Here is a 15,489-nt window from a genome sequence, read left to right as displayed (position 1 = left end):
TTCATGAGAGTAAATATCAGCTAAAAATTTCCACCAAATGAATATATGAAATGTATTTAATAACATAAACATGCATTTTTAATGAAACAAGGAAAGTGAATAAAAAAAAATCACTTTTCAGGAAATTGGTATCTTACTTATCCTTTCTGCATCATTTGTGTTTTCTACATACATGTGTATATAATTCCTAGTAATCAATAATTATTTCATGTTGATTAATATATTCTATAAAAGTTTGCAAGCTTGAAAAAAACTAAAGTGAATAAAGAGGTCTTTGAGGGTGTGTAGGTAATTTGTGTCTTTAAATGTACTGTCTGCCTTCCTCTATCACAGTATGCAGCAGAACTGAAGACTTTTTCTCAGAGGCATCAGGTGACGCCTACAACAGCTTTGTGACTTTAATGCACATAAACAGCATGTTCTCTTTCTGTACTTCCTTCTTTCTAACATTGGTTGGGCAACATAGTTCACTGTAATTCTTCTAAAACTGTAAAGTGATAAGACTACAGTTGGGCTTGTTTGGTAAGGAAACATTTTATTGCTTTTATTCAGTAACTTTTTATATTTCTTTTACTACATTGACAGGTACATGTAAAGTAATTTTATTTACTGATGTTTTAGTTTTACTGCTTTGTGTTACATTTTTCTTTATTTCAACATAGCACTACAAGAAAAGAAAACAAGAGATGTACAAATCGAAAACACTAAAAAAAAAAGTACAGTGTTAGAGCTTCATACGTGAAATTGTCTTTTTTTTTTAATCCAGGCAGTAGAGTAGTCTGTGTGTGAACATGGAGACAGTCAGCATGTTACTGATTGTCCTCTTTGTTTCAGGTGAGTATTTCAGTTATTTTAAAGGCATTATTAGAGTAATTTTACATCATGAACTTCATGTAGTAACAAAGAAAACATGGAGCTACGGTTTGTGCTGACTTTAAATTAAAATGTTTTAAGTGGTGTTTTAAGTGTTGGCACTTTCAAGCATTACAATAGACAAGTGTTGAAACTCTGATTATGAATATTTTCATTTTACATCCAAACAGCAGATGGTGGCTGAAATGTTCCTGTTATCGCTGGATTATCAGCTAAATGTTTAATTTTACAAGAAAATATTCACATACAAAAATATTAACTCCCTAAATAAATTGTTTGTAAAGTTGTGTTTGGGCATAAAGAAACATGTAGTCAACTAAGATTAATTTGTGAATTGATTAATAATTAAATTGTATTTACAGATGCTTTGGCTGATTGTCCTAATAAAACAGACCTCTCCATAAATGCATCAAAGAAACTGGAAGCACTGAGTGGATCTTGTTTGCAAATCCCATGTAGCTTCAGACCCAAAGATGAACAGAAATTTATCAGCACAAGAAAAACCTTTGGAGTGTGGATTAAAAATAAATACCAATTTGGCAAATATCCAAACAATGTGATCTTCAACAGTAGTGGAGCAGTTAGCATCTATCCAATGAGTATTACTGGGAACCTGAGTCAGAGAGACTGCACCACTCTGTTTTCTAATTTAACCACCACATACACAGACACATACTTCTTCAGAGTAGAGAGTGAACCATTCAAGGCAACAGCTGCTTGTGATCCTCTTCAAATAACAGTCAGAGGTAATAGTGTTTTGTTTTTGTTTTTCCAGTATTTTGTTTTGCCTATTAATAAACCTTCATTCAGGACTTTGATGTATTGTTTGATTATAATCAATATCTGTTGAGCAAATATAATGAATATGTATGTGAAACCACAGACTCTCCTTGGAGGCCCAATATTACAATCCCAGGTGATCTGAAGGAGAAGGAGTCTGTCACTATAACCTGCTCAGCTCTCACTCCCTGTCCACACTCCCCTCCTCAACTCACCTGGAATCTCCAACAAGACTCTCACAACAAAATAGAGCAAAACACAGATGGAAGCTTTACAACTAAAATCCAGCAGAACATCACTCTGTCAGACACACATGATGGAAAGAAGATCAGCTGCTCTGCCAGATATCCTGTGAACCAAGGAAAAGACACCAAGACAGCAGAGACAGAAGAGACTCTCAGTGTTTCATGTAAGACAATCAGAGTTTGTTGCTGAACTGAATCCCATATGACAACATGATTTATGGGATATAATTTATTTCTCCAGATGCTCCTAAAGACACCTCAGCATCCATCAGTCCATCAGCTTTGGTGTCAGCAGGCAGCTGGGTGAACCTGACCTGCTCCAGCAGAGCCAAACCTCCAGTCAGCAGCTTCACCTGGTTAAAGAAGAGCAGAGATGGAGCTGTGAAAGTATCTGAAGGAGAGATTTACAGCTTCAATGTAACAGATGGAGGAGTTTATTACTGTGTGGCCACTAATCATCTGGGTAATCAGACATCAGCAGAGATTAACATGACTGTTGGAGGTAAAATTACTCACCAGTTATTTTTAAAAAATTTATTTCATTTATTTATTTAGGACAGTGTATGTTAATGAATATACATGTAAAAAAAATACATGAATGTAAACATACCAGATTATAGCCAAGGGCTAATTTCCATCTGTTGTCCATAAAACATAAAAAAATAGACATAATAATTCATAAAAAATCATAATTCATTCATAATAAAAACTCCATCACCAAACTCACGCATACACACCATTTTATTCCCAAATAAAACATTAAAACTATAAAACTTATACATGATCACACACCTGATTTGTCCATAACCAGTTTTTAACCTGTGCCTTAAACAAGTTGAACGTCGAGCATTCTCTAATGGATTGAGGAAGACTGTTCCACAGATGGCCACCCTGGACAGAAAGGAAACAAGTCTCCTCAGGTTGTAGCTCGAGTGGTCCTGTCTGAGCTTTCTTTATGCCTAATGAACTGCTTTAGTGGTGGTGGAGCAAGGGAGTGTAAGACTTTATATATTAAACACACTCTTTTAAGTTTCACTAAGTTATTGAAGTTCAGTAATTTATGTTTTTTTTAACACATGACAGTGGTGGTGGGAAGTCGTGTTTTTGTCAAGTAGTTTTAAACTCCTTTTTATAAATGTTTTCAATAGTTTTAAGTGTTGTTGGACAAGCAAGTGACCAGGACGAAGTTTTTGCAACATTCATCTTTAAATTATTACGTATATGATTAAAATTTCGATTATTAAATTTAAGTACCTGGGACACTTTATTTATGTGACTCTTGAAGGATAATGTTGGGTCTAGAATGACCCCAAGATATTTAAGTTCTGGAGGTAATTCAAGCTCTACTCCATGCAGGAATGTGTTTGACTGCTTCAAGTTTAAGGGGTGTTTTGAAAAATACATGCAGACAGTTTTTGAGGTGTTCAACATTAGGCATGAGTCCTCCAGCCAGCTATGCATTAATGCTAAAGCAGCTGTAAGATCTTTTGCCACCTGCTGGACACTATTTGCAGTATCTGTAGAGTGATGTGCCCGAAAGCCAAACTGCAATGGGTGTTTTCTAGGTGAGCAGTGAGGAGTTTAACCACCCACTTCTCAGCTATTTTAGATGTGACCGGGAGTATGCTTATGGGGTGATAATTAGCCATATCAGTCTTCACACCTGCTTTGAAAATTGGTGTAACTGCAGCAATTTTCCAATCTGTTGGAACAATGGAGTGTTCGAAAGACATATTCAAAACATGAGTTGTTGGACGTACAAGCAAATTCATATGTTCCTTTAGGAAATTTGTGTTAATACCATATACGTCAAGTGCTTTAGATTGTTTTAAACCTGTAATTAGTTTAGCAACTTCAGTGTCTGAAATATGAGTAATGGTGAACAAATTTTGACAGCATCATTCACACTATCAGAGCATACGACTGAGTCAAAGCTCTGACTGATTTCCTTAACAGATGAAATAAAGAAAGTGTTTCAGTTAATGGTAATAGATAGAGGCTCTCTAACAATAGAGTTATTTACATAAAGTTCAAGTGTATTTTTGCTTTTGTTTGAATGATGGCCAAGTAATTTATTTAAGTGTTGCCAGATAATTTTACCATTACCTTTGGCTCTTTCAATTACATTTATAAAAAAATTTGCTTTGGCTTGTACTCAAACTTCTTGTTACTTTGTTCCGCATTGAAGCAAATCTCTGTCTATCTAGAGTTAGACCTGTTTTCAGGAACTGCTTTAGTAATTGATCTCTTGTTTTCATTAGATTCTTCCACTCTTTGTTTAACCCTCTCAAGGGCGTTGCAGATTTGCAACAAGTAAAAGCTAACAACCTGATTACCCCACATCCATATTTTATGAGTTTTTTTACTCAGAAGTACCACTGCAGGTATTCTCAAAAACTTAATTTGAGCCTGAGAGAGTTAACCAGGGCAGATTAGATGTCTTTATTTTTTGTCGACCTCTAATGGAGTATGTCGATATAACATCCTTGACAGTGTCAGTGAAGTGACTGCTGCAGAATTGTGGATCTTCACTACACAATAAACGCAGTTAGCTGATGCTAATGCTTCTGCTACTTTTGTTGCTGACTTCTTGGTATAAATTCATAAAAGGATCTCCTATTAGATGAACTATGAAAGTGATTCTTAACCCGTGATTTTAAAAGTTTTCTAGAAAATAATATACAATTGTGGTGTCATCAGGAGAGATTCATGTGACTGTTGGAGGTAAAGATAAAGGCTGAAGCCACTAATGCCATGCTTTTCTCCCATTTATCTTTTAGGTTTTCCTTGTTGATCTATTAATAACATTGGTACACTGAAACTTGACGATAATGTAACCAAAACAACTTTAACAAGGGTATCTTTAACTCCACATTATTATATATTGTTCGACTCACACAGAGTTTATTTTTCATGTACCAGGAAAGCAGAACAATCACTCCACGCTGGTCCTACTTCTTGGAGGAATCTCTGGGATCATCTTACTCATTTGTTTGATAATCTTTCTTTGGTAAGTATCAGACATCACATTAGAAGACATGATATTTAACTGTGATATTTTAGCTGCACTTTAAAATGTTTTTTTTTCATCAAGCTGAAATCTACTCACACATATATTCAACATAAACAGATAAATTTTTATTGCCTCTTATGTCGTCCAGGTGGTTAAAGTCAACGCGTCAAACTCAACAACAGACTTGGGTAAGACAATACTGAACTCTGTAGCTGTTTACATGATTGTAAACAGCCACCTAGTCACATGCTTTCAAATGTCTAAAAACATGATTAAGAATGGACTCTATAGGTCTAAATCACAGATTTTACTTTGCTTATTTCATAGATTCAACCTCACGAAGAGCAGGTTGTTGAAGGGCCAGCAAATAACACAGAAAAAGAGGAAGAAAACATCCATTATGGAGAGGTCAGCTTCTCTAAGCTGGCATTTGAAGCATCCTCTGACTCAGTGCAGGACAGAGGACAGCAGCAGGATACGGTGTACACACAGGTGAAAGTCAACAAGCCAGAAAACAGCTTAACACTGAGAGCTCATGGCCAAGAGGAACTCTACGCTGAGGTGAAGAAAAAATGAGAAGTATGCGTTTACAAACTATAAAGAATGAAATATGAATGTGGAGCCTTTAAATGAAAATGTGTCATAGTCACTGCCGAACAATTCAGTGAAGTAAAAAAAAGCTTTTTTTATGTTCACCCTCCTGTAGTAATTTCATACGGCTGGTTTCAGATTTTGATCTCTTATGATATTAAATATGCGTAAATAGAAGTTGCAGCAGTTCAGCAGGGAACGGTAAAGTGACTGGTACTTATATAAAGTGTTGGTCAAGTTACTTGAAAAAAGTAATTAGTAACTAATTACTGATTACTTCTCCAAAAAGTAACCCCATTATTTTACTGATTACTAATTTTCAAAAGTATTTAGTTGCTTAGTTACTTTTAAAAAAATTATACTCAACCTGAATAAAGCAACAGACCTTTCAGGCCAATTATGTTTTTTATGCATAATCTATCATATAAAATTGAATCAAATGGAAAGCCTCTTTTAAAAAATAGTTTTATGAGTTTTAATCTTTTAAAAAAATGTAATTATATGCAACTGTCTTTGACTTGAAGACATTTAAACCCATTTTCTGCATATTCTATGTCATGATCCTGGGCCATGTTGGCCCAGCATTCTTAGTTTCATGTATTTTTGTATTTTGTTCCTTATTTGATTTCCCCTTGTGACTTTTACCCCCTGTGTGCCTGTCTGTGTATCTGTGAGCCCTCGTTTCCCCTCGTGTTTCATTTAATGTTTTCCCCAGCCCATTATGTCTGTGCTCTCCCCGTGCTCCCTCTCTCCTCCTGTCTGCGCCTCTGTGTACTTCCTGTTTTACTTTGACAGTCTCCCGTCAGTATGCGTCATGTTGTGTTGCTCCTGCCCTGTCTCGTTATGATTATCTGTGTCAGCTGTGTTCCCCGTGTGCTCCCACCTCCCTCGTTAAACCTCTGTGTATTTATGTCCGCGTCTCCCTCTGTTTAGTGTCGCATTCTCCCTCATTCATGGCCGTGTGTTTCTCTGTGTGCTAGTGTATTGCTTCCCAGTGTAGTTTCTTATCAGTTTGTTTCGCTGTTTCCCTCCAGCAATAAAGCTGTGTTTTGAGTTCATTCCTGCTTCTGTGAGCTTGCGTTTGGGTCCACTTCCTGCCACACAGCCGAATCACGACATTCTAGCATATAAAATAAAATAATGTTTTGTGTCTACACGCGCTCTTTCTAGTAGATGCAAGTAAAACACAGCAAAAAATAACTAAAATCAAAGATTGAGTGGCACTAAGTCCTGTCGCTAGTGATGGCCAAATGAAGCTTTCTGAAGCACTGAAGCTTGTATTGAAAAACGGTTCATTACTCGAAGCTTTTCAACACAGTCCTCTCTGGTGACATCTGGTGGCCAAAAATACAAAGAGCAGCTTGAATCCACAAAATAAAACCAACTGCTTCATTATGATTGCCCACTCTACAGAGTGGAGTTTTGTCTGATATTGGGCCGCTGTTGTGTTGCTTTGAACGTGTATTTTTTGGTGGTTAAAAAAATGTGTTTTATTTGTTTAATAAATAGTTTTGACCAGTAAACTCTCCTTGTTTAAACATGCACCATGGTGTGGTCTTCCTTTGCTTGTGACTTCTTGATGTTAGTAAATACAATAATTGAAAAATACCACGTTTTATATATATATATATATATATATATATATATATATATATATATATATATATATATATATATATATATATATAATGTACAACACATTATGGAGTATGCTTCTGCTCTGAGGTCCTGCCTCCATGCACTTCATCATCATCATCATTTATTTATTTATATAGCACTTTAAAAACACACCTGGTAGACCAGAATGCTGTACAATACAAATATGAACATAGTAATAGACAAAGCAATAAAGTTAAAAACAATTAAAAAAATTAAAATAAAATAAAATAAAATAAAAATGTCAGTTACCCACAGAGTTAAAAGCCAGGGAATAAAAATAGGTTTTTAATAAAGACTTAAAAACTGGCACTGATGTAGCCTGTCTAATATGGAGAGGAAGGTTATTCCAAAGCATCGGCGCGGCAACAGAGAACGCTCGGTCTCCTCTAAGTTTCAGCCGTGACTTTGGGACCGAAAGCAGCAACTGCTCAGCTGACCGAAGGGAACGAGTGGGGATGTGGGGCTTCAACAAATCAGACAAATAAACAGGTGCCAGACCATTTAGAGATTTAAAAGCCAATAAAAGGACTTTAAAACGGATCCTGAATTCAATTGGAAGCCAGTGTAAAGAGGCTAAAATCGGAGTGATGTGATCAAATTTTCTTCTACCAGTTAAAAATCGTGCCGCAGCATTTTGCACTAATTGCAAGCGTGACAAAGTGCCCTGCCCAACCCCTGTTAAAAGAGAATTACAATAATCTAAACGTGAGATAATAAAGGCATGAATAACGCTTTCCAAGTCACGCTTGGAAAGAAAGGGCTTAACCTTTGATAAACGTCTGAGGTGATAAAATGCTGATTTTACCACCCCGTTTACATGGTCATCAAAGGTGAGTGCAGAATCAATTTTAACTCCGAGATTTGTGATCGAACTCTTTAGTTGGGAAGTCAAAGCTGCAAGATCAACATCCAGAGTATGAGAAGAACGATTTGGGCCAAATAAAATTGCTTCTGTCTTCCGATCATTAAAATTTAAAAAGTTGTTTGCCATCCATGCTTTGACATCAGTAAGGCAGTCAAGCAGAGGTCCAGTTGGGAGACTATCAGAATGACTAAGAGGTAAGTAGAGCTGGCAGTCATCTGCGTATAGATGGAATGGCACTTTATGCTTTTGGAAAATCGCGCCAAGGGGCAAGAGGTACAATGAAAACAATAACGGCCCAAGAATAGATCCCTGTGGAACACCCCAAAGCAGAGGGGCCACAGAGGATGAAGCCGACCCCAACTTAACACAAAATGTCCTATTTAAAATATAGGACTTTAACCACAAAAGTGCCGAACCAGTAATTCCCACACCGTGCTGTGAGCGGGAGATCAGCAAATCGTGATCCACAGTGTCAAATGCAGCTGTCATGTCCAACAAGACCAGCACTGCATATTTACCACGGTCTGTCGCTATCAGGATGTCATTCATAACTTTTACGAGGGCTGTCTCCGTGCTGTGGAATGGCTTAAAGCCGGACTGAAAGATTTCTGACAATTTAGAGTCATTCAAGTAGTCCATCAACTGAGTATAAACAATCCTTTCCAGAATCTTACTAAGAAAGGGAAGCTTAGAGATCGGTCTAAAATTTGATATGACTGAACTATCTAAGCCTGGTTTCTTAAGTAAAGGATGTATGACTGCATGCTTAAATTCCCTAGGTACTTGACCAGACAAAAGACTAGTATTAATAATGTTCAGAATATGTGGTCCGATGATAGGAAATACCTTTTTAAGAAAACGGGGAGGAACAACGTCATTTGGAGAGCCACACGGTTTAGCATTCAACACAAGTTTCTCTAAATCAGATAAAACAATTGGTAGAAAAGCAGAGAACAGACTTGAGCAAGAACCATGCATGGCTGGGTCAGCAATAGGTAGAGTCGGAGGTCTCAAACTAGCAACCTTTTCCACAAAATAATTAAGAAACTTATTGCACATAACCGCAGAAGAGTGCAAAAGAATATAGCCTTCCGGATTAAGTACAGAATTTATAGTGTTATATAGAACACGAGGGTTATGCGAGCTGGCAGCAATAAGTTGAGAAAAACAGGAGTACTTGGCAGCCTTTACTGCTCTCTGATAGACTTTCCAGCTAGTCTTGAGAGCTTCCATAGAGACGCACAGCCTATCTTTTTTTCACTTATGCAATTAATCGCTAGACAGGTGTATTTATAAATAATATTATATTAGGGAAATTTTCCCAGACATATTTTTGACCTGGGGGCAGAATTGATTGTGAAATGGAAAGGAAAAATGCTTATGAAATTGCAAATTAAAAACATGATGCATTTAAGGTAGCCCTTATTCATTTTTATTTAAAAAGAGAATTTGTTCTAGTGTGCGATGGCCGAACCTGTTCCTTTTCGTGGAGATCATTTATCCTGCCTTAAGGAAAATCCCTTCACATGGAACAGAGGAGGCTGGAGTGCAGAGAAACTGGTAGAGATGCAGTTTTACAGTCTACCTGGGCCCCACCAACTATCAGCTAAAGAGAATAAATAGATTAAATTGCTGCACATTTGGCAGACTAACATTTTCAGATTAATTAAACAATAAAATATATATTTTTACAACATTACATGTAAAGAGTCGAGTGGAAGTTTGTCTAAAGTTATTTAATGATATTTATATTATGGAAGCAGATTTTTGACATTTTACCTTTTTCCCGTTTTCAGATATAATAAACACGCACAAAACAAAAGCAAACAACAAGAACACAAAGCTGTAAAACCCACCCGATTGACAAAAATCAACTCAAAATTCTCCCACACAACAGAACCTCCTCTATTCCTTGCTGGCTCCAAATCTCTCAGTGGAATGATCAGTGGTTCGCTATCTGTCACCATCAAAACACTCCACAAATCCCGTGAATGATTCGCTTCCTTATAAACCATTGAATCAGATACCGAAGCAGTTAGGTTCTAAATGAAGCTTCGGACGTCACTGATCACGTGACTCTAGCCAAACGAATCAAGCTTCGACACAGTGCTTCTGAAGCAGTGTGTTGGTTTTTTTGACACACGCACCGGAGCTTCAGCTTCAAGCGGGCCATCACTACCTGTCGCTCTTAAGTCTGTTTTCACGTGTTTAGCAGGAGTGGGGCCAGTGGAGGTTTGCCCAGTGCTGCAGTGGGGATGTCAGCAGGAGGATCCGGGGGTTTCTCTGTGAATTTCACATTCCTTGTGCTTGCTCAGAATTTAAGTTTAATTTTTGCTGTAGAAAGAAGTTTTCTTCCCACACGTGTACAGTGGATGCTAATGTTTTTGTCACTTTTTACGGACTAAAACTTAAAGTTATGTCAGTACTTCCACGCTTTAAATCCTGCACGGTGGTACTCTCTCCCGCACTCCATATTATCCATTGTTGATACCAGAGGTGGGACCAAGTCATTGTTTTGCAAGTCTCAAGTAAGTCTCAAGTCTTTATCCTCAAGTCTCAAGTCAAGTCTCAAGTAATGTCAGGCAAGTCAGAGTCGAGTCTCAAGTCACTGGTGTAAAAGTCCAAGTAAAGTCACAAGTCTGAAATTTTGAATTTCAAGTCCTTTCGAGTCTTTAAAAAGAAAAAAACGAAAAAAAGCATGTTGCAGTTATATGCTAAATGTAAATATTAGACCATGTAATTTTTAAATCTGTGTTTTTCTCAACACATGACAAAATAGTGAACTTAGAAAATATACACAAATTGTGAAATTGCACCTCTTTAAAATGCAGCTCAATTAAACCTAGCTCCAAGAATAATTTTCACCGACAGTTCTGAGATAAGCTGCATGTTATTCTTGGATGCGGTTGTAGGACCGGCTTTAAAATCGCATGACAAAAATATCATACATAAATAAATGATATATTTTTTAAAAATATCATTTAAAAAAAAACTGCATCACCAACGTAGCCTGGAAAACATTTGCTAGTTAGATGAAGTCAGCTATCTCATCGTAGCATATTTATATGCATATTTATAATTATACGCTTCTTGGAGTGAGTGCATACACTCATGAAGTTTAGTAACTTCCGGTCACTGCAACAAGCCCAGGTACAGTTTACCGACGGATGGGTGCAGGACCTTGAAGTGCACCGTGTAGAAAGTAAAGACCATCGTACGTATCATAAGTTTACCAGTCTCACAAATCGTCGTCATAAATACACATTCGTTAACCGTTTATTAATATAACCTTTGAGCTCAATGGTAATTAATTAGTAGTGGAAATAATTTCTGGTACCCATCACAGAAATGTAGCAGTGACAATAATATTGTATGCTGTAATCGCACTGGACAATTAGTGATACAAAACAACTGTTTTATCCTGTGAATAAAAGTATATGTTTTTGTCAATGTACCATAATAACAGAAGCGAAACGCAATATTGTGTCAGGACAATTCACTATTTATGCACAATAAACACAATAAATAAAGGAGCATAGCGCGACAATTTCTGTTCAGCGCCAGACTTGCTTGTAACCTATATCACCAATTATGTTAAGAAAAATGACGTATTAACTACAACAGCAGACTGACCTTTGTGGGAATGCTTGGAGCAGACTAACCTGTGAGCTGGAGTGTTCTGGGACGTTATATTTGACCTTTGAATGGCTGCAATCCAGGCCATCCGTCGCGTCTTTGTTACTTCGGAAACATGGCTCGAACAATTTCTCTTCAACGACGTAATCCGATAACAACCCATCTCTTTACTCGTCGGCTTCCCGTGGCTGTCATGCGACCGGCTATTGCAGTTAATAATACAACAGCTTCTTGACATTTTTGTGTTTCTTTTTATCGCTGCGCTAGTACCGCTTGCCACGAGTTCCCAGAATCCTTTGCGGTTCTACCCGTGAATGACGTCACATTTTCAATCTCTATATAATATGCATGTTAAATTTTATATTTGGGGTAAAATATCAAGTCTTTTCAAGTAAACCGGTTCAAGTCCAATTCAAGTCCCAAGTCATTGGTGTAAAAGTCCAAGTCAAGTCACAAGTCTTAGAAGATTTTTTCAAGTCAAGTCTAAAGTCATAAAATTAATGACTCGAGTCTGACTCGAGTCCAAGTCATGTGACTCGAGTCCACACCTCTGGTTGATACACACTTCTGTTGCTGCCACAGACGTCACATAATAGTTTCAACTCTTTAGTGAAGGCTTTCCACAGGTTTAGGAGTGTCTTCTTCCAGACACACATTTGTGAGGTCAGACACTGATGTTGGATAAGAAGGCCTGGCTCGCAGTCTCCACTCGAATCCATCCTAATGGTGTTCGATAAGGACTCTGTGCAGGCCAGTCAAGTTCTTCCACACAAAACTCCCTCATCCATGTCTTTAATCCACGATTCTCCTTGCAACCACCAAACCCAGATTTGTCTATCAGACTACCAAACATAGAAGCATGAATTGTCTCTTCAGAGAAAACATCTCCACTGCTGTGGTGTGCAGTGGCAGCATGGTTTACACCACTACAGCCAGCACTTTGCATTGTACAAATGTTTGGAGACACAGTCTGCTTGCCTAGGTGCTTGATTTTTTACACCTATCACCATGAAAGTGATTGAAACACCTGAATTCAATAATCTGGATAGGTGAGTGAATAATTTTGGCAATATAGTGTACATATATAGCATTTCTCTATGCACACAGTTACATATATTCAGGCTCTGATGGAAGAACAAGGAACAACTTGGAGTCGAGCATCTTGGTCAGGATACTTTATCATGTGGAGAAAGCAATCAATCCACTGTCCTTCCAATTGGTTGATGACCCACACCTCAACCTGAGCAAAGCGATCTTTTTCATTACTATTATTTTACTTGTTGCCAAATTAATGCAGTATTTACACATTGACATGCTCTTGTTTGATTTGTTATTTATTTAGCAGGCTTGTTAAAATTAATGTCCTATATAGGGAAGCTAGCACAAAAACACATCTGCAAACATTTTCAGTTTATAAATTATTTATTTAAATATAAATATTTTATCTCAATTGATAAAAGTGTCAGATTTTCAGATTATTTGTGACGCAAATTATTTTGCTCTACATTATGTCTGATATGAAACAAAGAAATTGTAAAGATACAGTAGGAAGTTCAGCTTTGTACATATAAATGCATTTGTAAAACAATTTTATGTGTGATTGAATCAATTTGAATTTGTGTGTGGCTTCAAACATTCATTTGTGAAATTACTCAAAAACATTTGTATATCTCAGTTTAGGCTTATGGGTTATGTATTATAATATATTGTATGCATTTATCAACCTTTTAAGAAGAATTTATCTCCATATTCATTCATAAATTTGTTTCTTGATTTATTTATTAACATTTTATAATTCTTGGTGAGCTTGGTGATCATGGGCTTCCTGTCAAGAGGCTTTTAAACTCTCTCCTACAGTGTCTTCAGCCCAGTCTTCACCTTCTCTGACAGGTCAACTCCAACTTTCTGACTGTAGTATTTCTCAGCTAACTTTAGTGTTGATGGCGCCATCTCGTGGCAGCCAGCCAACAATGCCATTTTGTTTCCATTTTACAGGAAATGTTCCCAATCAGAATTAAATGGATTTTTTTAAAAGTATTTTTTATTTTTTTTAATGTATTTTAAGTATTCATTTTTAGGCATTAAAAGATGAATAAAAACACATCTGGTCAAAAACGCCTCCAAGATTCCTCACTGTATTACTGGAGGCTAAGGTCATGAAATCCAGAGTGAGCGTCTGGTTAGATGCCTGGCTTCATGGATAGACAAATAAATAAAAACTAGTTCACAAGCAACCCCAGGTCAAAAATATACATAAGAAATAAACTATACATATAAGTTATTGTATATTTTATATAAATGGTCCACTCGTTAATTACATGAGCACATAGAGGCATGGACCTCACACCACAAGCTTGCTCCCAACCTATAATGAAATTCTTTATTATTCAAATAGACATAATGTTCAAAGCTCCAAAGTTTTAGCTTGCTATTACAACTGTCACGTGATGTTAAACAAAAGCTTTAGCTCAGCTCTGCAGAGCAGGTCATCATCATGAAGCAGTCCAGTTCAAGTTTTTAGGATTAAGCTGCTCTTCATAATTTTGACCACCAGATGTCACCAAAGATGACACCGTTAGACTCTCTATGGTGTGAAAACGTGTTACTTCCTGAATTCCTGTTTGGGGGTTTTTTGTATTTTTGTCACACTTACATGTTTCAGATCTTTTTTTTTTTTTTTTTTCCAGAATTCTGAAAAAAAAGACGTGCCCACTTTTTCTTGTTTTTTCTTTCAGGGACCCTAACCCTCTTCCATACTAAATGTAGGTGTTTATGATTAAGGGGGAAAAAATCCAAACCTACATGGCTGTGTGTGAGTAGGTGATAGCCCCCTTAAACTTAATAACTGGTCGGGGCACTCTTAGCAGCAACAACTGCAATCAGGCATTTGCGATGACTGGCAATGAGCTTTTTACACCTATGTTGAGGAATTTTGGCCCACACATCTTTGGAGAATTGCTGTAATTCAGCAACATTGGAGGGTTTTCAATATGAACTGCTTTTGAAGTCATGCCACAGCATCTGATTCAGGTACAGGTTAAGACTTTGACTAGGCTGATCCTAAGTCAGCATTTTGTTTTACTTAAGCCATTCGGAGGTGGACGTACTGATGTGTTTTGGATCCTGTTCCTGCTGCTGAACCTAAGTGCGCTTTAGCTTGAGCTCTCAAACAAATGGCTGAACATTGTCATTCAGCATTTTTTAGTAGACGGCAGAGTTCCCATATCATCAGACTACCACCAACATATTTTACTGGAAGGGGACTAAGGTAAGTAAAAGCACTACTAATGTTAAGCCTTATATTAATTGTATGTTTTACCAGTGGCTGTCAAGCAATAAGGAAAGCATTTTGAGGAAGCCAGTGTGTTTCAGGCTGATGAAATAGCATTTTTAAAATACCACAGTGATACACTCTCATTAACATCTTCGTGTATTACTAAACCACTTCATTTTTTGTAGAGCGTGTGTCTGTGTAGCAGACAGTGAGCAAAAGTATGTGACAGAGAGGAATACAGAGCAGAGGAAATGAAGGTTACCCTGAGGCTGATGGGAAGGGGAAATGACTTAAATTTGAATTATTAATATTTATTCATGTGCTGTTGAATCATCACAGAGTGGGGCAGAAGAGCTGATTCTTTGTTGTGTGTTTCTACAAGTAATATGTGTCTCTACTGAACTCTTGTACAGATGTCTGTAAGAAGCCTTTTCTCATTATGTGAATCTGTGTTTCCTGAGTCTACTTCAGGACGTCCTTCTAGTAGAACATGTCTTCCTGTTCCAGCATCACTGCACTCAACATAAATAGCTCACCCAGAGTCCTGATCTCA

General features: G+C 37.1%; 1 protein-coding gene across 2 annotated transcripts in view; it reads left to right on the top strand.

Annotated features, from left to right (window-relative positions):
• The window catches only part of LOC309714697 (B-cell receptor CD22-like), a 118,145-nt gene that overhangs the window by 90,613 nt on the left and 12,043 nt on the right, over positions 1 to 15,489 (top strand). The window contains exons 3-9 of one of the 2 annotated variants that reach the window (XM_082547329.1): positions 334 to 834; positions 1,236 to 1,619; positions 1,757 to 2,062; positions 2,140 to 2,400; positions 4,821 to 4,908; positions 5,060 to 5,099; positions 5,239 to 5,904. In XM_082547329.1, coding sequence (XP_082403455.1) covers positions 792 to 834; positions 1,236 to 1,619; positions 1,757 to 2,062; positions 2,140 to 2,400; positions 4,821 to 4,908; positions 5,060 to 5,099; positions 5,239 to 5,487 — 1,371 coding nt within the window. In that variant the 5' untranslated portion in view covers positions 334 to 791 and the 3' untranslated portion in view covers positions 5,488 to 5,904. Of the gene's footprint in view, positions 1 to 333; positions 835 to 1,235; positions 1,620 to 1,756; positions 2,063 to 2,139; positions 2,401 to 4,820; positions 4,909 to 5,059; positions 5,100 to 5,238; positions 5,905 to 15,489 lie in introns of those variants that run through there. The other variant, XM_082547328.1, reaches the window with a different exon arrangement.

Source organism: Aulonocara stuartgranti, assembly GCF_965226115.1.
Source record: "Aulonocara stuartgranti genome assembly, chromosome: 9".
NCBI lineage: Eukaryota > Metazoa > Chordata > Actinopteri > Cichliformes > Cichlidae > Aulonocara > Aulonocara stuartgranti.
The sequence above is the reverse complement of the archived record's forward strand: the minus strand, read 5'-3'. Positions and strand labels throughout refer to the sequence as shown.